Below are 22,709 nucleotides of genomic sequence, written 5' to 3'. Positions count from 1 at the left end.
GTCTACACAATCTCCACCAGGTGAATTCAGTAATTGAACCTTCTGCTTCAGAGAGAAAATCTACAGGAAACATGGTGTACTTGAGAAATGAAACAATGGGGTCACAAACGGATTTTGCATAGAACTAATCAGGAAGTGAAGTCTAAGGGATTGTAAGTTATGCCCCTTGAGCCCTTCAAGCGGGGTCCACACAGGGAATGACCTAGGTTGCCACTTCCAGAATAGTCTTCATTAGCAACGGCTGATATCTGGATGTGGAACCAATGCACAAATCCTGCCTTAGGAATTGTCAGGCAGTGCATGGACCAAGGCAGGTGCAGTCAAGTAGTGGTCAGGGTTGGAAAAGGTGAAAAGACGACCAAACCGAATTGCCGATAGCCACGAACCAAAAGAATAGTGATGAGTGAGTGTACTTGTTGCTCGGGTTTTCCCGAGCACGCCCGGGTGACCTCCGAGTATTTGTTAGTGTTCGGAGATTTAGTTTTCATCCCGGCAGCTGAATGATTTACAGCTATTAGCCAGCTTGATTACATGTGGGGATTCCTTAGCAACCGGGCAACCCCCACATGTACTCAGCCTGGCTAATAGCTGTAAATCATTCAGCTGAGGCGATGAAAAATTAATCTCCGAACACTAACAAATACTTGGAGGTCACGCGAGCGTGCTCCGGAAAACCCGAGCAACGAGTATATTTGCTTATCACTACAAATGAACCTTATTGCTCAGACTCCGTTCTCCAATAATATTGGGGCATGTCGGCATTGAATGGGATCATGGTATTTAGGGCACACTGACTGTTTAAGAGGCCAGTAGATGGTGCTGCATAAACATGACCCGTCAGAAGAGTGACAGGATGCAGGTGCACAGTGGTGGCCTGGAGAACACAGAACACCGCTGCTGGCAAGTCGGCTCAAGGTGACAAAAGGCTTAAAGACAACACTGAATAATGTATCAAACTTATGTAGAGAAATCGGTGGCATTCACATGAATAATCAGTGTAACTTGTTATGGAAGCACGCCGAGCATTGGTATTTCGACTAGAGTCGTTCTAACCAGCAAACTAATTGATCCATTTTAGCACTTATATTAGGCCGATATTACAAGATTATTATACAATAGGTAAAATGAAACTGATGCTTGTATAATTTCAACCTTCCTGCCTATGGTACTGTGAACACTTCTAGCAAGGTCTTGAGCGGTTTCTGAACGTAGCGCTAAGGCTCCAGTAGCATTGTTAACCTTACTTAGGGTTTTCATCAATCTTTTCTGTACTACTGACTGCAAGAGAGAATAACTGGTACCGCGATGGGCGATCTTACTCAAATAAATGGGGTTCTTCACCTACCATTCGGTTTTATAAGCACAAATATGAATGAACACAGTGAATCCAGCCAAACCTGTGGAATAAGGGAACAAGTATCCCGTCAATTGCTCCAAGTTGAGGGTCAAAACCATTTTCCCTGTGTGGGTGATACAGTGCTATATACGGTACTTATCTTTTATGTTAATGTACATATAATGTATGCACTTTAATAATACTTCAACGTATGTAATGTACCACGTTGTAACAATAGGTTCTTTCAACTCCTTTATACTCGGTCAAAATAAACAATTTTTAAAAACCATAAGAGTAAAACTAACGGATCACACGACCTTTGAAATTTTATATAATTAAGCTGTCATGCTGCAAAATAATGCAACATGGTATATTAAATTACTGTTAATAATGAACTCTACTGTATTTCTTACTTTATTTTGCTCACGGTGCCGGTAGACATGTAATTAATCTTACTATTCATGTTCTTGAAGCAATGTATGAGAAATGTATTGGTGCCTGCCTGGGAAGTGACACTTTTTTGGGGCACCAAAAAGCCGGCTCTTATGTCTCATCTTTGTCACACTGTGGTTAGAAGGCAGTTTTGCTTTTTTGACTAGCGTGGATTGACAGGTTTTTAACAGCAGAGCGTTTCAGGCGTAGAGGAAATGCATACATTAATGCCATACTGTCTACAGCGAGTGAAGAACACAAGCGTTCTCGGCTTTGCCATTTTCAGGATAATGTGAGGTGCTTTGCTAAAGAAATAATAGACTCTTTGTACTAATTAATTTGAAAACTTCATAATAAAGAAGCGGAGGCCGCTATGATACCAGCCGGGACAGAAAACGATTATATTTCACTGCTTCTATTGTTAACTGAATACAGAAAAGAAAAAAATGACAACAGACTTCTTTTCCTAGAATAACTTTATAAAGCTCATCCCTTAGGATGACTATGCGCAATAACAGTACAAAGATATATTGCAATATGGATCTAAATTCTACCAGTTCACGTAAAGCTAAAGACATGTCAATCTAGGCTGTCACTCGAAAGGTCATATTCGCAGACATAAGGGCTCCTTTTGGTGATTTTACCAAACGTCTTCTAGCATGTATGTGCAACTCATATGCAACATGCGATTCAGAACAGGGTGCAGAGTCGGCATAATGGACAAGGGTGGTGGATGTCGGATTTCAATATGCCCAGAAACACCAGTTACTAAGCTACCCAGCATCGCCTTATACCACTCTGCCTATTTAAAGAGGACCTTTCGCTACTTTTAGTATCCTTTCCATATTAAGGAGTAGTGGCTGCAGGGCTGAGTAAAACAGTTTTTATTTTTTTTTATTTCTCGCCTCCGTTGTCGAAATATTAACTCTAATTTTTATAAGGGCATTAGAGATTCAACTGATTCAACTTTAAAGCGGTGTACATTTTTCACCTGCATGATGTTGGCCAATCATAAGCAGGAGGCATTATGTAGGGGATAAAAAGAAGATTAGACTTGGTTTCATCTGTGCAAGTAATGACACAACCTTGTTCTTCTCCATGATCTCTACTCCTGCTGTGGAGAGCACAGCAAACCCATTTGTCATTACAAACACATCTAGCATCTCACATCTCATAGAAGTCAGTATAGAAGGGGAGTGGAAGTAGAGAAGAGTTAACAGTGCCCTGAGATGGAAGTTACTAGAGGTGTTTGTAAAAATACACAAATATGCTGCATTATTCTTCCCTGCTAGTAAACCCGTTGGGTGTCAAAATTGAGATGAGTCAGGAGAGCAGGGCTGGGTGTCATTACATGTCTCACAGAGAAAAAGCCTGTTTTAAGCGTCTCTAGGGGCATAGTCTTTTTTTTCACTGTATAATTCCTCCTGCTAATGAATGGTCACTGTCATGCAGGGGAATATTTACACACCCCCAGAGCCAAATTCTAACAACACCCCCTTGAGCTTTGCGTACGTTATCACCTAAATTACCACACTAATACTTCCAGAACATAGAAGAGTATTCAAAAAAGTTTAAAAAATACATGTTATTCAGCTATGCAGCCAATATACCATGATGTAGCCAGTTTAACATGCTAAAATTGGTGAAAGGTCTTCTTTATTCAAAGGATGCACATTTGGCCGTTCATAGTATGTATGATGGAGTCCAGCCAGCTCAAGCCTGGTCATGTTTTAAAATCTTGCAAAGCGCTACATAAAGTAGTAGGAACTATGTTGGCAAAGGGATTCCCCGTTCCAGCTGGGTGAGACATAGCTGACAGATTCTCCGTTCCAGCTGGGTGAGAGATAGATGACAGATTCTCTGTTCCAGCTGGGTGAGACGTAGATGACAACTTCCCTGTTCCAGCTTGGTGAGACATAGATGACAGATTCCCCGTTCCAGCTTGGTGAGACATAGATGACAGATTCTCTGTTCCAGCTGGGTGAGACATAATGGACAGATTCCCCGTTCCAGCAGCTGTCCCGCTGGGTGAGACGTAGATGACAACTTCCCTGTTCCAGCTTTGTGAGACATAGATGACAGATTCCCCGTTCCAGCTGGATGAGACATAGATGACATAATCCTCATTCCAGCTGGTGTCCTGCTGGGTGAGACAGATGACAGGTTCCCCGTTCTAATTGGATGAGACATAGATGACATAATCCTTGTTCCAGCTGCTGTCCTGCTAGGTGAGATATAAATAACAGATTCCCAGTTCCGGCTGGGTGAGACATATCTGACAGATTCTCCATTCCAGCTGCTGTCCTGCTGGGTGAGACATAGATGACAGCTTCCCTGTTCCAGCTGGGTGAGACATATCTGACAGATTCTCCGTTCCAGCTCCTGTCCTGCTGGGTGAGACATAGATGACAGCTTCCCTGTTCCAGCTGGATGAGACATAGATGACAGATTCTCCATTCCAGCTGCTGTCGCGCTGGGTGAGACATAGATGACAGCTTCCCTGTTCAAGTTGGATGAGACATAGATGACAGATTCTCCGTTCCAGCTGCTGTCCCGCTGGGTGAGACATAGATGACAACTTCCCTGTTCCAGCTGGGTGAGACATAGCTAACGATCACCATTCCAGCTGCTGTCCCGCTGGGTGAGACAGATGACAGCTTCCCTGTTCTAGTTGGGTGAGACATAGATGACATAATCCCCGCTCCAGCTGGTGTCCAGCTGGGTGAGACAGATGACACATTCCCCGTTCCAGCTGGGTTAGACATATCTGACAGATTCTCCATTCCAGCTGGGTGAGACACAGCTGACAGATTCTCAGTTCCAGCTGCTGTCCTGCTGGGTGAGACAGATGACAGATTCTCCGTTCCAGCTGCTGTCCTGCTGGGTGAGACATAGATGACAGATTCTCCATTTCATCTGGGTGAGACAGATGACAGATTCCCCGTTCCAGCTGCTGTCCCGCTGGGTGAGACATAGCTGACAGATACCCCGTTACAGCTGGGTGAGACATAGATGACAGATACCCTGTTCCAGCTGGGTAAGACACAGCTGACAGATTCTCAGTTACAGCTGCTGTCCCGCTGGGTGAGACATAGCTGACAGATACCCCGTTACAGCTGGGTGAGACATAGATGACAGATTCCCCGTTCCAGCTGCTGTCCCGCTGGGTGAGACATAGCTGACAGATACCCCGTTACAGCTGGGTGAGACATAGATGACAGATTCCCTGTTCCAGCTGGGTAAGACACAGCTGACAAGATTCTCAGTTCCAGCTGCTGTCCAGCTGGGTAAGATACTTATAGATGACAGATTCCCTGTTCCAGCTGGGTGAGACATAGCTGACAGATTCTCCATTCCAGCTGCTGTCCTGCTGGGTGAGACATACAGGTCCTTCTCAAAAAATTAGCATATAGTGTTAAATTTCATTATTTACCATAATGTAATGATTACAATTAAACTTTCATATATTATAGATTCATTATCCACCAACTGAAATTTGTCAGGTCTTTTATTGTTTTAATACTGATGATTTTGGCATACAACTCCTGATAACCCAAAAAACCTGTCTCAATAAATTAGCATATCAAGAAAAGGTTCTCTAATCGACCTATTACCCTAATCTTCTGAATCAACTAATTAACTCTAAACACATGCAAAAGATACCTGAGGCTTTTATAAACTCCCTGCCTGGTTCATTACTCAAAACCCCCATCATGGGTAAGACTAGCGACCTGACAGATGTCAAGAAGGCCATCATTGACACCCTCAAGCAAGAGGGTAAGACCCAGAAAGAAATTTCTCAACAAATAGGCTGTTCCCAGAGTGCTGTATCAAGGCACCTCAATGGTAAGTCTGTTGGAAGGAAACAATGTGGCAGAAAACGCTGTACAACGAGAAGAGGAGACCGGACCCTGAGGAAGATTGTGGAGAAGGACCGATTCCAGACCTTCGGGAACCTGAGGAAGCAGTGGACTGAGTCTGGTGTGGAAACATCCAGAGCCACCGTGCACAGGCGTGTGCAGGAAATGGGCTACAGGTGCCGCATTCCCCAGGTAAAGCCACTTTTGAACCATAAACAGCGGCAGAGGCGCCTGACCTGGGCTACAGAGAAGCAGCACTGGACTGTTGCTAAGTGGTCCCAAGTGCTTTTTTCTGATGAAAGCAAATTTTGCATGTCATTCGGAAATCAAGGTGCCAGAGTCTGGAGGAAGACTGGGGAGAAGGAAATGCCAAAATGCCTGAAGTCCAGTGTCAAGTACCCACAGTCAGTGATGGTGTGGGGTGCCATGTCAGCTGCTGGTGTTGGTCCACTGTGTTTCATCAAGGGCAGGGTCAATGCAGCTAGCTATCAGGAGATTTTGGAGCACTTCATGCTTCCATCGGCTGAAATGCTTTATGGAGATGAAGATTTCATTTTTCAGCACGACCTGGCACCTGCTCACAGTGCCAAAACCACTGGTAAATGGTTTACTGACCATGGTATTACTGTGCTCAATTGGCCTGCCAACTCTCCTGACCTGAACCCCATAGAGAATCTGTGGGATATTGTGAAGAGAAAGTTGAGAGACGCAAGACCCAACACTCTGGATGAGCTTAAGGCCGCTATTGAAGCATCCTGGGCCTCCATAACATCTCAGCAGTGTCACAGGCTGATTGCCTCCATGCCACGCCGCATTGAAGCAGTCATTTCTGCAAAAGGATTCCCGACCAAGTATTGAGTGCATAACTGAACATTATTATTTGATGGTTTTTTTGTTTGTTATTAAAAAACACTTTTATTTGATTGGATGGGTGAAATATGCTAATTTATTGAGACAGGTTTTTTGGGTTATCAGGAGTTGTATGCCAAAATCATCAGTATTAAAACAATAAAAGACCTGACAAATTTCAGTTGGTGGATAATGAATCTATAATATATGAAAGTTTAATTGTAATCATTACATTATGGTAAATAATGAAATTTAACACTATATGCTAATTTTTTGAGAAGGACCTGTAGATGACAGATTCCCTGTTCTAGCTGGGTGAGACATAGATGACAAATACCCCGTTCCAGCTGGGTAAGACACAGCTGACAGATTCTCAGTTCCAGCTGCTGTCCAGCTAGGTGAGATACTTATAGATGACAGATTCCCTGTTCCAGCTGGGTGAGACACAGCTGACAGATTCTCCGTTCCAGCTGCTGTCCTGCTGGGTGAGACATAGATGACAGCTTCCCCGTTCCAGCTGGTGTACGACTGGGTGAGATATAGATAACACATTCCCCATTCCAGCTGGGTGAGGTATTGATTACAGATTCCCCAATCCAGCTGGGTGGCCATGCTTGCACTGGCTCTCTGTCCATTGCAATGTAAATTATGAGTACAAGCCAGCAAATGCACTGGAAACTGCTTTGTACCTGAAAAACACTAATCCTTCTGTCACCTTCTGTCTTTTCTATTGACAAATGCAATTGAATTTATGTATCTTTCAAAAGGATGCATACAACACACTAATGTCAGCCAGTCTAATGTCTGCATATAGGAAATGATTGCAGTGAAATCTATTTTTTTCTGATCTTGCAGATATGTTTGTCATCTGGATGGATCTGTAAAAGAGTATATATTTTAAACTAAACTTCCTCTGTAGCAAACAAACAGAACTATTATTTGCCTCTGACATTGTAATTATGTTCTACATAAACCCTGGCTCTGCACCATAGTAAATAACAAAAATAACATATATAAACCCCACAACACATTCTCCTTCAGGATAACAGTCTTGTAAATTCTGTTCCAATCTAATATTCATTTCTGCGCCTTGTGTGACATTTACAATGTTTGTAAGTGACTTATGTCAATTTACTTCCCGTCAATTGTCTTTTTTTTCAGTGGGGGATATGTTGTTGTAATTCAACCTGCCTGACATTAAAAATCAGCAATGCATTGTCAGCGTAAAAAAAAAAAAAAAAAAGAAGAAGAAAAAGTATTACGCCGATGGCGGAAATGTGTAAAGATATATCATACTGTGATAGAGCATAAACAAAGATTCATTGCTGGAGATATACAAGTCAACACCTCCGGTTGGTGAATTAAAAACAAATCAGTGTCGGAATAGTTTACAAGGAAGACATTAAACGAGAGACTGGTAGGGTCTAAATTGATTTTCTTGTCTCTGTATTAACAGGAGATGGACAGAGAATAGATCAAAGTGTGATGTTCTTTTGTTATGTCACAAATGTAATTTCACATAATGTTTCCCTTTCTAAGTAACAATGGGAGTTCTTCCGTCACATTGCCAAACGATAAAGCATTGCCATTTCCTTTGACCTGTGTTGAGTTGACCATGAAAGTGAATTTTCTCTCTTGTATTACGTTCACCTACACTGAAATATACTGATCTCATGATTTAGGTGGAACATACAATTATAGAAAGCCTTCGTGAAAAATCCTGGGCCAAACAGTCACTGATGCATCACAGTGCCTGGAAATAAAATATGTCTAACGCGATGGTGGCTGCACATTGTGGGTTATGGCAGAGCGTGAACATATAATCATGCAGTCCATAAAATGTCAGCCACCTCATTTATTACAGAGTCTAATAGTGTCCTGGTCATGGGAGTCCAAATCGATTGAGGCTTCTGACATATTGTGACAGTCTGCCAAACATATACAGCTCTGGGAAAAATTAAGAGACCACTGCAAAATTTTCAGTTTGTCTGATTTTTCTCTTTATGGGTACACTAGATGGTGGCCCGATTCCAACGCATCGGGTATTCTAGAATATGTATGTATGTAGGTATATAGCAGCCACATAGTATATAGCACAGGCCACGTAGTATATAGGAGTACTACGTGGCCTGTGCTATATACTATGTGGCTGCTATATACATACATATTGTAGAATACCCGATGCGTTAATACAGGCCACGCAGTAAATAACACAGCCCACGTAGTATATAACAGTCCACACAGTATATAGCAGCCACGCAGTAAATAACACAGCCCACATAGTATATAACACAGTCTACACAGTGTATAGCAGCCACGCAGTGTATACAGGCCACGTAGTATATAACACTGGCCACGTAATATATAACACAGCCCACATAATATATAACATCCCACGTAATATATAGCACAGCCCACATAATATCTAACACTGGCCATAGAAGTAAATAGTCCCATACAGCTTCATATGATACACGACTACTCCGCACAGCTGGGGCCACCGTACACATAGATCACTACGCCCGGGCCCGGCCACTCATCGTGTAATTAATATAAAAAATAGTTTTATACTCACCCGCCGGGGTCCAGCGAAGCAGTGCCGATGTGCGAGCGGCTGCCGCCATCTTTCGTTCCCAGGATGCATTGCGAAATTACCCAGATGACTTAGCGGTCTCGCGGAAGGTGAGAATAGCAGGTTTTTAGTTTTTTTTATTATTTTTAACATAAGATCTTTTTTAGTATTGATGCTGCATAGGCAGCATCAATAGTAAAAAGTTGGGGACACAGGGTTAATAGCAGCATTAACGGAGTGCATTACCCGCGGCATAACGCGGTCCGTTAACACTGGCATTAACCCTATGTGAGCGGTGACTACTGGACGGGAGTATAGAGCGGGCGCCGGGCACTGACTGGACGGAAGTAGGGAGGGACTAATTCTCGGCCTGACTGTGCCCGTTGCTGATTGGTCGTGGCAGCCAGGACAGGCAGCTGGCGAGACCAATCAGCGACGCGGGATTTCCGTTACAGACAGACAGACGGAAGTACCCCTTAGACAGTTCTATAGATTGAGTAAAATGTAAATTGTTCTTTTATTCTATAAACTACTGACAACATGTCTTTGAAGTTCCAAGCAATAAATCAATAAATTTTGTATTTATTTTCTGAAAATGAGAAATGGTCAAAATAACAAAAAAAAATGCATTGCTTGCAGACCTCAAATAATGCAAACAAAACAAGTTCATAATCATTTAGAAACAACAGTACTAATGTTTTAACTCAGGAAAACTTCAGAAATCAATATTTTGTGGAATAACCATGATTTTTAATCACAGCTTTCATGCGTTGGCATGCTTTCCACCAGTCTTTCACACTGCTTTTGGGTGGCCTTATGCCACTCCTGGTACTAAAATGTAAGCAGTTCTTTGTTTGATGGCTTGTGTCTATCCATCTTCCTCTTCACTACATTCCAGAGGTTTTCAATGGGGTTCAGATCTGGAGATTGGGTTGGCCATGACAGGGATTTGATGTGGTGGTCCTTCATCCACACCTTGATTGACCTAGCTGTGTGGCATGGCACATTGTCTTGCTGTAAAAAACTGTCCTCAGAGTTGGGGAACATTACCTGAGCAGAAGGAATCAACTGTTTTTCCAGGATAACCTTGTATGCGGCTTGATTCATACATCCTTCGCAAAGAACAACCTGCCCAATTCCAGCCTTGCTGAAGCATCCCCAGATCATCACCTCCACAGTGGGTACCCCTCTCCAGGTCTCAGTCTAACCATTAGATGACTAGGTGTTGGGTAAAGCTGAAAATTAGACTGATCAGAGAAGATTACCTTACTCCAGTCTTCTATGGTCCAATCCTTATGGTCTTTGGCAAACTTCAGCCTGGCTCTCCTTTGCTTCTTATTGATAAAAGTTTTTTTTTCTAGCTTTACATGACTTGAGTCCTGCCTCTAGGAGACTGTTACGAACTGTTCTTGCCGTACACTTCACCCCAGCTGTCATTTGCCATTCCTTTTGTAGGTGACGATGTCATCCTGCAGTTGCTGAGTGACTTTCGAATAAGATGACGGTCATCCCGGTCAGTGGAGAGTCGTTTTTGCCCTCTGACGGTCTGTAGCTTTGCTGTCCCCAATGTCTGCTGATTGACCTTGTTGTAATTGACTGCCGTCTTAGAAATTTCCAGGATGGAGGCAACATGACACTCACTGTGTCCCTCTGCTAGTAAAGCCAGAATTCAGCCCTTCTTTTCCTCACTCAAGACTTTTCTTTTCAACTTCTTTGGCATGGTTAAAAGTTATTTTTTCATTCCTATTACTTTTGGGATATTACTAGCACTTGATTTGCCATCCAGCTTGTTCTATTGTAAGAGGGTTGTGAACACCACAGCAGTGTTTTTTAGACTTTTCTTCGTTAAATAAGACTTGATTCAGGTGATCACCTAATCAGAAGCACAAGTAGAATGAGGTGTACTCTGGTTGGAATTCAACTGACACTGGAACGGAATTGGCTGTCTGACATGTAGAGATGGTGATTTTTATAAAACTGTGCAGTGGTCTCTTCATTTTTGCCAGAGCTGTATAAATAATTTTTATTTTGCAGGTGGTATAGAACATAAATTATAAGCTTTTCTTTTACATATTTGTCTGCCGACAGCAATCAATGTTTCAGAAAACCATTATATACGAACCAGGATCTGAATATAAAGGGCACTTGTCAGTAGTTTAAAGGTCATCAAACTAATCACACTGTGAGTAGGGAAATAAAACACAGTTCAACCAAACCGTACAGGCTGAAAATGGATATTTCACTGCGGAGAAAATCAACTTTCAATCTTTATGTAAATGAGGCAGGTTGCTGCGGCTGATTTCTCTGAATTACTCCCTGTATTGAGTCCACCAGAAGGGTTTAACTGACACCTATTCAATGCCGCAACATCATCAGCTACACCGAACTGACGTCAATCAAACCCCTGTACTACAGAGATTATGTACGGTAGCGGAGAATAAGTACCACCCTCGATGCTGACAGACTCATTTACATGAAGATTTAAAGTTGATTTTCTCTGACGAATATCCACTCGAGGCCAGGTATATTTGAACTTGGGCAGTGGCTCAGAGGTCCTCGGTTCATATGACACTAAGGACAACATCTGCAAGGAATTCGTATGTTCTCCTTGTGTTTCGTGGGTTTTCTCTGGTTTCAGCTCACCCTCCAAAGCCATACTGAAAGGGAATTTAGATTGTGAGCCCCAATGGGGACAGTGATGATGATGCCTGCGAAGTGCTGTGGAATATGATGGCGCTATGCAAGCAAAGCATAATAAACGTGTCCTTTACTACATTACCAAGCAATTGTTTAGATGACCCCAATGTTTCCAACAGGTTCCCTTTAAAGCTCTAGTAGTATAGCTTCCATAGAGGTAGAGTAGGATTCTATGATCTGGCAGGGTATTGCGCAGCCCCTCCGAACCCCACTGTTTATTTTGATTGCTGACTGGGTTTATGGGTTTAACCTTTATGGTGTCGGATAGCCTCCTCCTTTGATTAGATAGCTAACCAAAAGAAGAGCTGCAAGGTAGGCTGGAGGCGACTTACAGGGCTTTTATCCATCCAAGGAATACTATCACAAAATAGTAAAAAATTTGTAATCAGGAATATCAGTTGATTTTTATTCTAATTTAGATGCATTCGAATGATAAAAAAGTTAAGTAGGATCCTTTCGGATAAATCTGTATTTTGAAATCATCAAACAAAATACTTTCTAATTAATTTGAGGCTATAACTAATGTTCTTTCCATGGAGAAAGCCATCATGTGTACATCAATCTGAAGCTTAATACAAGACATGCTTGTCATCCATTCCTACTCTCCAATCCTGACTAGAGTCTCCTAGAACGCTTACCTCCAGCTGAGCTCTACGTTCCGCAATCACTCTCTCATCTTTGTTTCCAAAAAGTTTCTTTGGAGGAAATTCTAAGGTATTAAGCTGAAAAGAAAAAGAGAAAATCATCAATAAACATAGCGAAAAATATTAGAACATTGTTTTAAATTGCACCTTGCAGTAACAAAAGAAAAAGTAAAATAACTTGTGACGGTTCAGTGGTGCTACCAAAGTTTAATTTGTGCCTTAGCATTGTTGTTGAGCATGTGCCGTCCTGTATGGTTGCAATCTATCTTTTATAGGTTATCTTACATCAACACGTCTCAATACCATAAAGCAATTTTGAAAAGTTGAAGGTTCTCAGTGTGAATATGGAAGTTAAAAACTATACATGTTGCTTGGCACTATCATGTCAACATGAAACAGAATCTTTATAAGATGTTTCTAGTTACTCCCGAATTTCATGCTTCAAATAATTCAGGATGTCTTTATAGCACATAAAATAATAAAATGATACAATTCCCTGCTCCTTGAGGTGAAGATGCAATGAGGTTTGACAAATAAAAAAATGTTTCATTTATCTACACTATTGGGGCAAAATGTTGCCAATATGAAGTGGCTCCTAAAGGGGGTTGTCCACTAATTGAACAACCCCTTCTGAAGCCCTATATTTCCCCACCGGTAGAATAATAACAGTTATACTCACCATCGAGCCAACGCTGTTCCAGCAATGTCAGCATTGGCTCTCCTGGGGATTGCGTGACATTGTGTCACACAATCCCTGCTGCCAATCAGTAGCTGCAGCTCTCACTTCCTCTGGATGTCAATTACGTCCATAAGAGAGCAGAGTAAATGTAACATGATCCTCAGGAAAGCCAGTGTAGACACTACTGGAATAACGCCAGCATTGGAGGAGAGTGTAGATATTTTACTGGGTGAAAACAGGGATTCAGAAGGAGTTGTCAGAGCATTGGAGAACCGCTTTAATTCACAGAGCATGTCATTGTGTAACTCAAGTCAAGGGAACACTGGTAATCGCACTGGCATGGATCATGGGTTTCTCCTTTCAGTCATTTAATGGGATCCTTCAGTTCTAGTCAGGTTCTGTAACAATTTTAGCTTCTAAAGCCTCTATGTATCACAGTACACAGCTGGCTACAGAGTATTTTTAATAATAAGTAAACTTCAAAATTGTTTGTTTTTACTTTATATTTAACCTGCAAGCCTAGCAAAGAGACATGGAGGAGTGCAGCAAAACTCACTGAGTACAGATCTTACCAACATCTGCAAATCAATAGAGCAATTAAAACAAAATGATCTAGGCAGGCGAGCCAGCACTTTCACCATGGTGATAAAAATAGAAGGAAGCAAAATAAAGTTATGATGTATATCACAAAGCCTGATCAATAAAATAAAGTTAAAGGGAACCTGTCATCACTATTTAGTATGCTATAATAAAGGTATGGCCATAACGGAGCTTTGATACTGATTTAATAGTTACCTGTATGAAGAAATCTGCATCCCGGTTCTTGTTTAATTCACGTTGGAGGTTTTGGTGCAATATCCTCTTCGTTCATCACTGTGGGACTGTGGGTAGGGTTTTCGGTTCTGCCACAGCCCCTTTGGCCGTGCCTCCTCTTTTTTTTTTTTTTTACAGTTTGCGCTAGTGCCATCCTTGCCTCGTGTTGCTTAGGCACATTTCTCCCCAACTGGTTTTCAGCAAAATGGTGTCCGTTGTGGCGCGTACACAGATTCAGACATTGGCTCAATGATGAGCTGAGACGTCATTCTGCGCATGCGACACCACCGGAGTGATTTTGCTGAAGATCGTGGGATGTCAATCTGAGCATGAGCCGCCACCAGCACCATTTTGCTGAATACCACTGGAAGATGAATGCGCACGCATAGTTTACTCAAACTTCACACAAAAAAAAAATGTATATAAATCTGATCAGCTCCTCTTACTTTACAACAGCCTTTCTACAGATCAGATACAAGTCAGGTCCCCCCCTAAACATGATTGGGTACCACTTACCACCGCCATTTGCTCAGAATGCCACTCATGCAATATCTTCTCTTACATGCGAACATTACTTTGACGGGAATAGAATAAAATAAATATATGAAAAGCAGCGACTGCTCATTTTAAATGATACTAATAAATGTAAAGATAACACTGACAAAATGAGCCCAAGATGAACACAGAAAAGTAACACAGATGAAAACTGTCAATATAAATGGCGATTTGCATGAAAAAAATTGAAAGGGCGAAAATAAGATTGATGCTTGAGATCAACATCCAAAGGATTTCTGTTGGCTGATGGTCTCCGGGCACGGAGAAATATAGTAAATTTGATAAAGAGTGTTGGTGTAAAGTTAATGAGGGCTAAAATTAAACATGTACTGGAGAGATAAATCACTGGTAGATGTGCGTAATTAGAGTTACAACACATCATATATTCCCTTATAGTGCTCCATGTTAATGGCTCATAAAATGAAGGTAAAGCACAAAGGGCAATAGGCAGAAGGCAAACTAAATTATCTCAAGTGATAGAAAAAGGTGAGGAAAACAACCAAGAGTAGGAGGTAGAAAGGATCAATAAATGAGGGACAGATGAAGACATTATTTATAGAACTGTTCGAGGAGGCGGAGGTGTTCATTTCCATAGCGCAGCCTGGCAGAGTGACTAACGAGCAGTGTCTCTCACCGGCAGACTCGGACCAGCTAAGTATTAGAGTACCTTAGCAGGTTTATTCAAGATTGTTTTATTCGGTGGTCCTAAAAAGTAACAGACAGGTACTAACAAATCTAACATACTAGGTATTACTATCCCGAAGACCCTTATTCTAGCTGAGTAAACTCACCTGAATATCAGGATTATATACATTCCTGCCTTGGGTTTTCAATGTAAGCACACCTGCCTTATCAGGACTAAGAGATTGATTGTTTTAATACATACTTCTGAAACCTAGAGACAGACTCACTTTAAAACGATGCATTACATAGATACTTTCAGTGAAAGGGTTTTATGGTAAAACATTTTTAAAGCTAAGTTGATATAACAAAATATTATTGCCATCTGAACACCTAGATAACTTGGATCCATCATTCAAGCCATTAATATTAACTGAACCGATAAGTTTCAAAACACAACTTCGTCAATGTGGAAAATAAAATGTTAGTTTGTCTCATTAAAAGGGGAGATCAACTAACAACGTCCTAAAAGTTCCTAAAATGCATGGATAACTTCAACCATTAACCACTAAGAGGGTGGAAATGACGGAGGACAGCTAGGGGACTGGCAAGATGTAGATCCGAGATGCCGTACATGATTTATCAGTAAAAACACGAGAGGCCAAAGGCAATAAACCACCGAAACGGTGACAAGTGTATACACAGAAAAACTGGTCAGCAGTTTTGGGCGCTGTAATTAGTGTACATGATAGATCAACTCATTAGGGCAATTTCATTGTGCATCTATTAACAAAGTAAAGTGAGATCTCACAAATCTCAATGAACGGTACTGCCCCATCTGGGGTTCAGCAATATATTCTACTTATCTTTTTTATTAACTATGCACACCCAGAAGAATAGTACTGAAGGACAATCTATCAATCACTAGATAATTACACTCCGGACGCAAAAACATTAACACTATAGGTTTGTGGATAGGAAAACACAAGAGACATGATCTTTTATTTGACAATACCTTAATTTTCTCACATGATACACATATAGTGTATAGGAAGTAATTGATAGAGTGAAAGGGCAACTGGAGACATGCTGCACTGTGCTATGGCCTTCACTGCTGCTCTACTAGGGGTTTTACTAGTGTAATATGTGATGGCTGCTCTCTTGGTCTCACTGCAGAGCTGTGTGTGATTATACCTGACACATCTGAAGGTTCAGCTCAGCTTCAATCTCACAGGCAGACAGAGTTGCTACACTATGGCAAAAAAGCAGAGCTCAGAGAGCTACAAAAAATGTGTTTACAAGGAGACCGTTCAGTTCTTCTGCTAGGTTAGTTATTCGTCTCACACTGGTAACTCCCTCTTTTATTTTAAATAACCTCTGGAGGCAGATTCTCATGTAGCTCTGTGTCTTGCTCATAGCCTGTAAAAGCTTGTTTAGACAGAAGAAAAACATGGATTTTTTGATGCGTTGAGATTGCAATTTTCAATGTAACATTTTATTCAGCTGCCCATACAGTCCGCTTAGTTGATCATACTGACAGATTCTCTAACTACTGATTGTCCCTGTTCTTGATTTTAGCCTTGTTTCTAGATATCACCCTCCATTCTGCCCTTGGAATGTTCATTTATTGCTTTATTAGAGGATCTAACTTTTGACTTTATTCAGTCCATGTTCCTGTCTTTTCATTTGGCTTGAGACCACTGTCCTGGTGACGACTCTTGGCTCTGTTCTTTACTGTGGTGATACTAATGCCAATCCATGACTATTCTGGGGACAGCAACAAATGGATATTCCTGCAAAACTTGGGGGTTGGGGAAGGTGGGTGAATTAGGGAGAATATTAGGACATCTCTTGAAATATGTCACTTCCTTATCTCCCAGTTTAGCCTGCTCCAAAGGAATTACAGCCTGAAAAAAATAAAAATTTCAATCATGGAGGTGGAGCCAGGAAGCCAAGGCTATGACTTGGCTAAAATAAGAGCTGCGTGGCCAGGAAGCCAAGGTTATAACTCGGGTAAAATCAGGGCTGTGTAGCCAGGAAGCCAAGGTTAGGAATCGGGTAAAATCAGAGCTGTGGAGCCAGGAAGCCAAGGTTATAACTCAGGTAAAATCTGAGCTATGGAGCCAGGAAGTTAAGGCTATGACTCGAGTAAAATCAGGACTGTGTAGCCAGGAAGCCAAGGTTAGGAATCGGGTAAAATCAGGGCTGTGGAGCCAGGAAGAAAAGGTTATAACTCGGGTAAAATCTGAGCTGTGGAGCCAGGAAGCCAAGGTTAGGTTATGACCCAGGTAAAATCAGGGCTGTGGAGCCAGGAAGGAAAGGTTATAATTCGGGTAAAATCTGAGCTGTGGAGCCAGGAAGCCAAGGCTAGGTTATGACCCAGGTAAAATCAGGGCTGTGGAGCCAGGAAGCCAAGGCTATCACTTGAGTAAAATCATGGCTGTGTAGCCAGGAAGCCAAGGTTATTAATCGTGCAAAATCAGGGCTGTGGAGCCAGGAAGGAAAGGTTATGACTCAGGTAAAATCAGGGCTTGGGAGCCAGGAAGCCAAGGTTATGACCCGGGTAAAATCAGAGCTGTGGAGCTAGGAAGGCAAGGTTACGGCACATTTATTCTTCCACACTCTGACTACTTCATGAACAGCTATTAGTACCGTAATAATATTACTGTACAATGGTTTTAAACAACACTATTACCAGAAACCTTAGATTTTATTACCATTTCTAAACTTGTCTATATTCCAATGAAGCTTAACAAATTAATCAATATTAACAATGGATCATTTTATTATTTTTCTTTGTTTTTTCTTAAGCTGAGGTTGGGTCAGTAAGTTTCTACTGACTTTGACTCTACCCAAACTAGCTCCGACTCCATAGACCTAAGCAAAATTTAACCAAGCATGCAATTTTTTTTTAGAAGCAGTTTGCATAGCAGGCCATCAGTAAATGTTGGATATAGTCGATCTCCGCAAATGGAGTGATTTTTAAAACTCCAATGAATCATACAGCTCTTTATTACAGTTCCACTATTTTGCAGGTTTGGTCACCCCATCTATCCTCTCTTCTAGAACATGCCTACAAGTCTGTATATAGCCTGCAACACTGGAGACACAGACTATTATATCAGCTGTATACACATCTCCATCCCCCTGTTCTTTGATTGACAGCATTGGCTTTATAGGAGTCAGAGAAGAGCAAATATAGGTGGTAAAAAAGTAGGTGCAAAGGTGCACTGAACAAGCCTAATGTGCACTTACTGCTCGTGCTTGGTTTGAACAGTCATTTTGCACTGACAGATTTCCTTTAATTTTGTATGTTATATTCACAGGAACAATAAGTAAATTAGATGAAAAGTGAAAATTCTGTAAAAAAAACAAGTTTCCTACAGTAGCTCAAGTAATATGTTTCATCCTCTATTGTTTATACAGAAAACATAAAATATGCAGAATGGCTGGCTGTACAAACAATGACTTCTGCAATCTGGATCCAGTCAAATTGCCCATACTGCCCTGTTTACAAATGTTAATCCAATTTCTCATTAAAACCATAAATATAATAAAAAGGTTCCTCAAACATCGCAGTCCAAGTACCTTAACTTAAAAGAACCAAGATTCTATATTTCCATTAATTACTTCTTTTTCAAGGCACCGATGGATTATGCGAGTTTTGTTATTAGTTTTTGACAGCAAGTTCAAATATAGCTAAAAGAATAAAGAGAAGTCTGCGTCGTCTACAGCCGTAGGAAATGTCTGGATTTACTTTCTAGTGAGGAATGAAAGCGGGAACTTTGCCTACTTTACTTTTTGAAGACTTGACAAAAGTAACTTGCACAACCTTGCCCGGAAACGCTGACAATTCCGCTGTTCAGAAAGAATATAAAGCCATTATAAACAGGTAATAAAATGAAGCTTGCTTATTTCAAGGACTTCTTCCTCACGTTAGATATTTTGGGCACGGCCACGAACAGCTGGAAACCATTCACAAGAAACATTTTTAAACATCTAAATGTAGAAATGAGGTGATCCAACCACCTGAACATGCAGCAGAAAACTAGATCAACCTTGCATCTTTTTCCAAGGAGCGTCCCACTTGTAGATTACGAAATGTGAACTCATTAGTATTATGAGAAAAGTTTTGACACCACATATACCACAAATGGTAGTCCATCATGCTGAATTTAATGACTCATTAGTCCAGACTTTCTATAGAACCCTAAATTATTTAATAGGAACAACTCCTCCTCCCACTTTGGTGGAGGTCTCTTTGCAGGACACCCTGGTGATCAGCTGATATCTTCAGAAAATCTGGGACATATTCCATCCCTTCAACAGTCTCTAATATTAGACTATGCTCCTTATAATGCATTGGCTTTTCAAATGCTTTTTTGACCATGTCTGATATCCATAGGTTTTCCCTACAGACCTTTCAATCTTGAACCGTGAAGCTTCTACAGTTTTTTACACTTGGGTAACATGTTTTCTGTAATCGTGCTCTATTTGAAACATGTTTTTGTCACTATAATATCGTTCTGCATACTAGAAAAAACACCAGAAAAAGATATGCACAAACTGGGATCAACCATATATACTAAATTTTATTTTAACAAGTCTTTACAACAAAAGGCAATAAGCAAAACACACAATTAAAAGCATTTAAAACCAGAACAGACCAACCCTCCTCCTCCAGGATTAAGGTAATGTAAATAAGTATACAGATGTTACATAGGGCATGAGATAAAAAAAAAACAGATACATATAATCCAAAATTTGGTCACATAAGAGATCAACAATGCCCCATAAGAGAGTCCATCCAGACCCCTACTTATAGCAATTATTTAGATAAACTCTCTAGCCCCTAATAAAGCAGCAGTAATGCGAAAACAAAGCACCAAATATACACCCAACCAATATGGTGCTGCACCCTATACCCGCACACCTGCTACACACCCAAACCTGGACAGCCAATCTCATACATCACCTAGTCTGGAAAAGATCCAGATCAATGCAGGAATAGTCCCTAGGTGGCCAAGGTACTGGACAAACAAGGAAAGGGTAATCAGAAACCCCGGTACGCGGAATAAATGTGTCCCTAAGAAGGGCTGAATGTAGCGAGGGGGTAGCTGACAGGGAGAGAAAGTCCAGGAGGAGGATGACGGCCCCACGCGTTCCGACGCTACTAAGGCGTCTTCGTCAGGGGAAGGTGGTAAAGAATATGTCCCACATACGCCTTTTAAATGTACAACATTGTAAAAGATAGGTTTCACCTGTGAGGCTGCGGCGGCGTGTATCCTCAAATGCCGGCGTGTAAAGGGCGAACACTTCCGGTCATGCGTACATAGTCCCAGCGTTTTAGCATTGCTAAGCGGTCCGAAGAACTACGCAGGCGCTACAGTCTCCAAGGAGACACTCAACAACAGGGAGGGATAGATGCGCAGGCGCCGAAATAGTAGAACACAAAGGCAACTCAGACACGCGCACTGCCCGTTCCGCTTTCCATTCCATTCCTTAATAAGAATAAATCACAATTAAGTGAGACCCCGTACGGGTCTTGTACAGATCTGGGAACAAGCCAGATATTAGGCGGCGCAGACTATCTAAGTGCTATCCAATGAGGTACACATTGGTTTAAATACTTAGCCAATTACCTCCCCATACACATAGTACTGTTGGACAGATGGACATGACAGAGTCCACGATGTAAGATATAGTTGCCAGCGCAGGCATATTTAAATACCAAGGAGATAATAACCACACAGTGTGCACACTGTATCAGTCGGTCAAGTGCCAAAATCTGGACAAAGCCATGTCCAAACACCGGCACATAACCTCCTGAACATTAAAGTGACGCTACGCGCCATTCCTGAGGGATACACTATTATGAAATATCAGTCATGTAGCACCCCACATACACATGGAGACTGAAAATTTACAGAATCCATGTTATAATGCAGCAAACCCTGCGCAAATGTCGTTATGTCAGAAAAGGATGAAATTTAGGCACTGCACAATAGATGTTGGAATTATCCATGGTGATACCGATAATATCGAGGCAAAAAATAAAACACATCCGTAGTGAATGAAAAAACGCATGACAAAAAAATAAATAAATAAATAAATATATATGTGTCCGAGCACCACAGTATGTGTGCTACAATGCAGAGTTTATACGTCTGCGTGTACAAGCCAGATATGGTGACACATACATTATTAAGCGACACATTGATCACTATTAATGAAATACAGGCCGGTGTAGAGTTTAACCCTTATAGCACCCCACGTACACTCTATTAATCCAAATGGCAAAACAATCGTCCAGGATCCACGATCTGAGGTAAAAAAGGTTAATACGCTCACACCATGATAATATATATATAAAAAAAAAAAAAAAAAAAAAAAAAGCTAAAGAGAGGTAATTACCTAAATCTGCTTATAGAAGCCAGTAAATAACAGTTCCTCATTCATCCCCCCTGGGGCCCGACTATTCAAGTTATAAATCCACTTGGACTCCCTCCTCAGGAGGTCTAATGTAATGTTGCCACCTCTTACATCAGGCCTAACTCCTTCCAAGCCCATAACCCTAAGGCTACTTGCAGATCCACCATGTTCCTGTAAAAAGTGGCCTGCTACTGACGATAGTTTTTTCCCCTTTCCTAGATCTTTCTTGGCCGTATTGATGTTAGAGAGGTGCTGTTGCACCCGACGCCTCAGCTCCTGTGTAGTGTAACCCACATACAATTTGGGACAACCACATACCAAGGCATACACCAAATATCTGGTGCGACAATTAAAATATGCTGAAGGCTCAATTCTCTTGGGAATATGTGGTAGGGTTATGCCCGTATCAGAGATCATCAGACCACAGATGCTACACCCTCCACATGGGTAGGACCCAAATATCTGGCCACATGTACCACTCTTAATAGTGGCCCGTTTAAAATGACTCGATACTAAATCATCCTTTAGATTACGTGACCTCCTGGCCACCATCCTCGGAGTGGGGGCAAGCCAGGGGTGAAGTTTGGGTTCAGTCAATAAAATGTTCCAGTTTTTCTTCAAGATCTCATGAACATCCCTCCACTGATTGTGGTATACTGTAATCAAGTTGATAGTCTGTACAGTCTTTTTCTCCCTCGGTTTAAGGATGTCCTCACGTACACAGCGTTGGGAATGCTGGAATGCCTGTGCAACCACTCTGTGTGGGTACCCCCTGTCCCGAAATCTTTCTGTGAGTTTTCTGGATTCTGCCAAAAAGTCCTCCTTGGCAGAGCAATTCCTCTTAACCCTTAGGAATTGCCCCTTGGGTATGCTGTTCCGAAGGTGGACCGAATGCGCACTCTTATAATGAAGTAGGCTATTAGTCGCCGTTTCCTTCCTATGGAGACTCGTGACAATATGGTTGTCTCTCAAGATTATATTAAGATCCAGGAAATCAACCCTCATGGAAGAGACTTTTGATGTCAGTCTAATATTCCAGGGATTCCTGTTGAGAGAATCAATGAAGTTGTTACACTCATCCAAGGTTCCTGTCCACAACAATAGAACATCATCGATAAACCTATGCCACTCCAGCACACATCTTTGGAACATATGTAACTGATATACATGGGTCTCCTCCCACCACCCCATGTACAAGTTAGCATACGAGGGTGCGCAT

General features: G+C 41.5%; 1 protein-coding gene across 3 annotated transcripts in view; it reads right to left on the bottom strand.

Moving 5' to 3' along the window:
- Positions 1–22,709, bottom strand: part of KIF16B (kinesin family member 16B) — a 414,534-nt gene that overhangs the window by 11,445 nt on the left and 380,380 nt on the right. For all 3 annotated transcript variants that reach the window (XM_069768754.1, XM_069768753.1, XM_069768755.1), the window contains one exon: positions 12,385–12,468. In XM_069768754.1, the coding sequence (XP_069624855.1) occupies positions 12,385–12,468 (84 nt within the window). The remainder of the gene's footprint in view (positions 1–12,384; positions 12,469–22,709) is intronic.

Source organism: Ranitomeya imitator, chromosome 5 (assembly GCF_032444005.1).
Source record: "Ranitomeya imitator isolate aRanImi1 chromosome 5, aRanImi1.pri, whole genome shotgun sequence".
Lineage (NCBI taxonomy): Eukaryota > Metazoa > Chordata > Amphibia > Anura > Dendrobatidae > Ranitomeya > Ranitomeya imitator.
The sequence above is the reverse complement of the archived record's forward strand: the minus strand, read 5'-3'. Positions and strand labels throughout refer to the sequence as shown.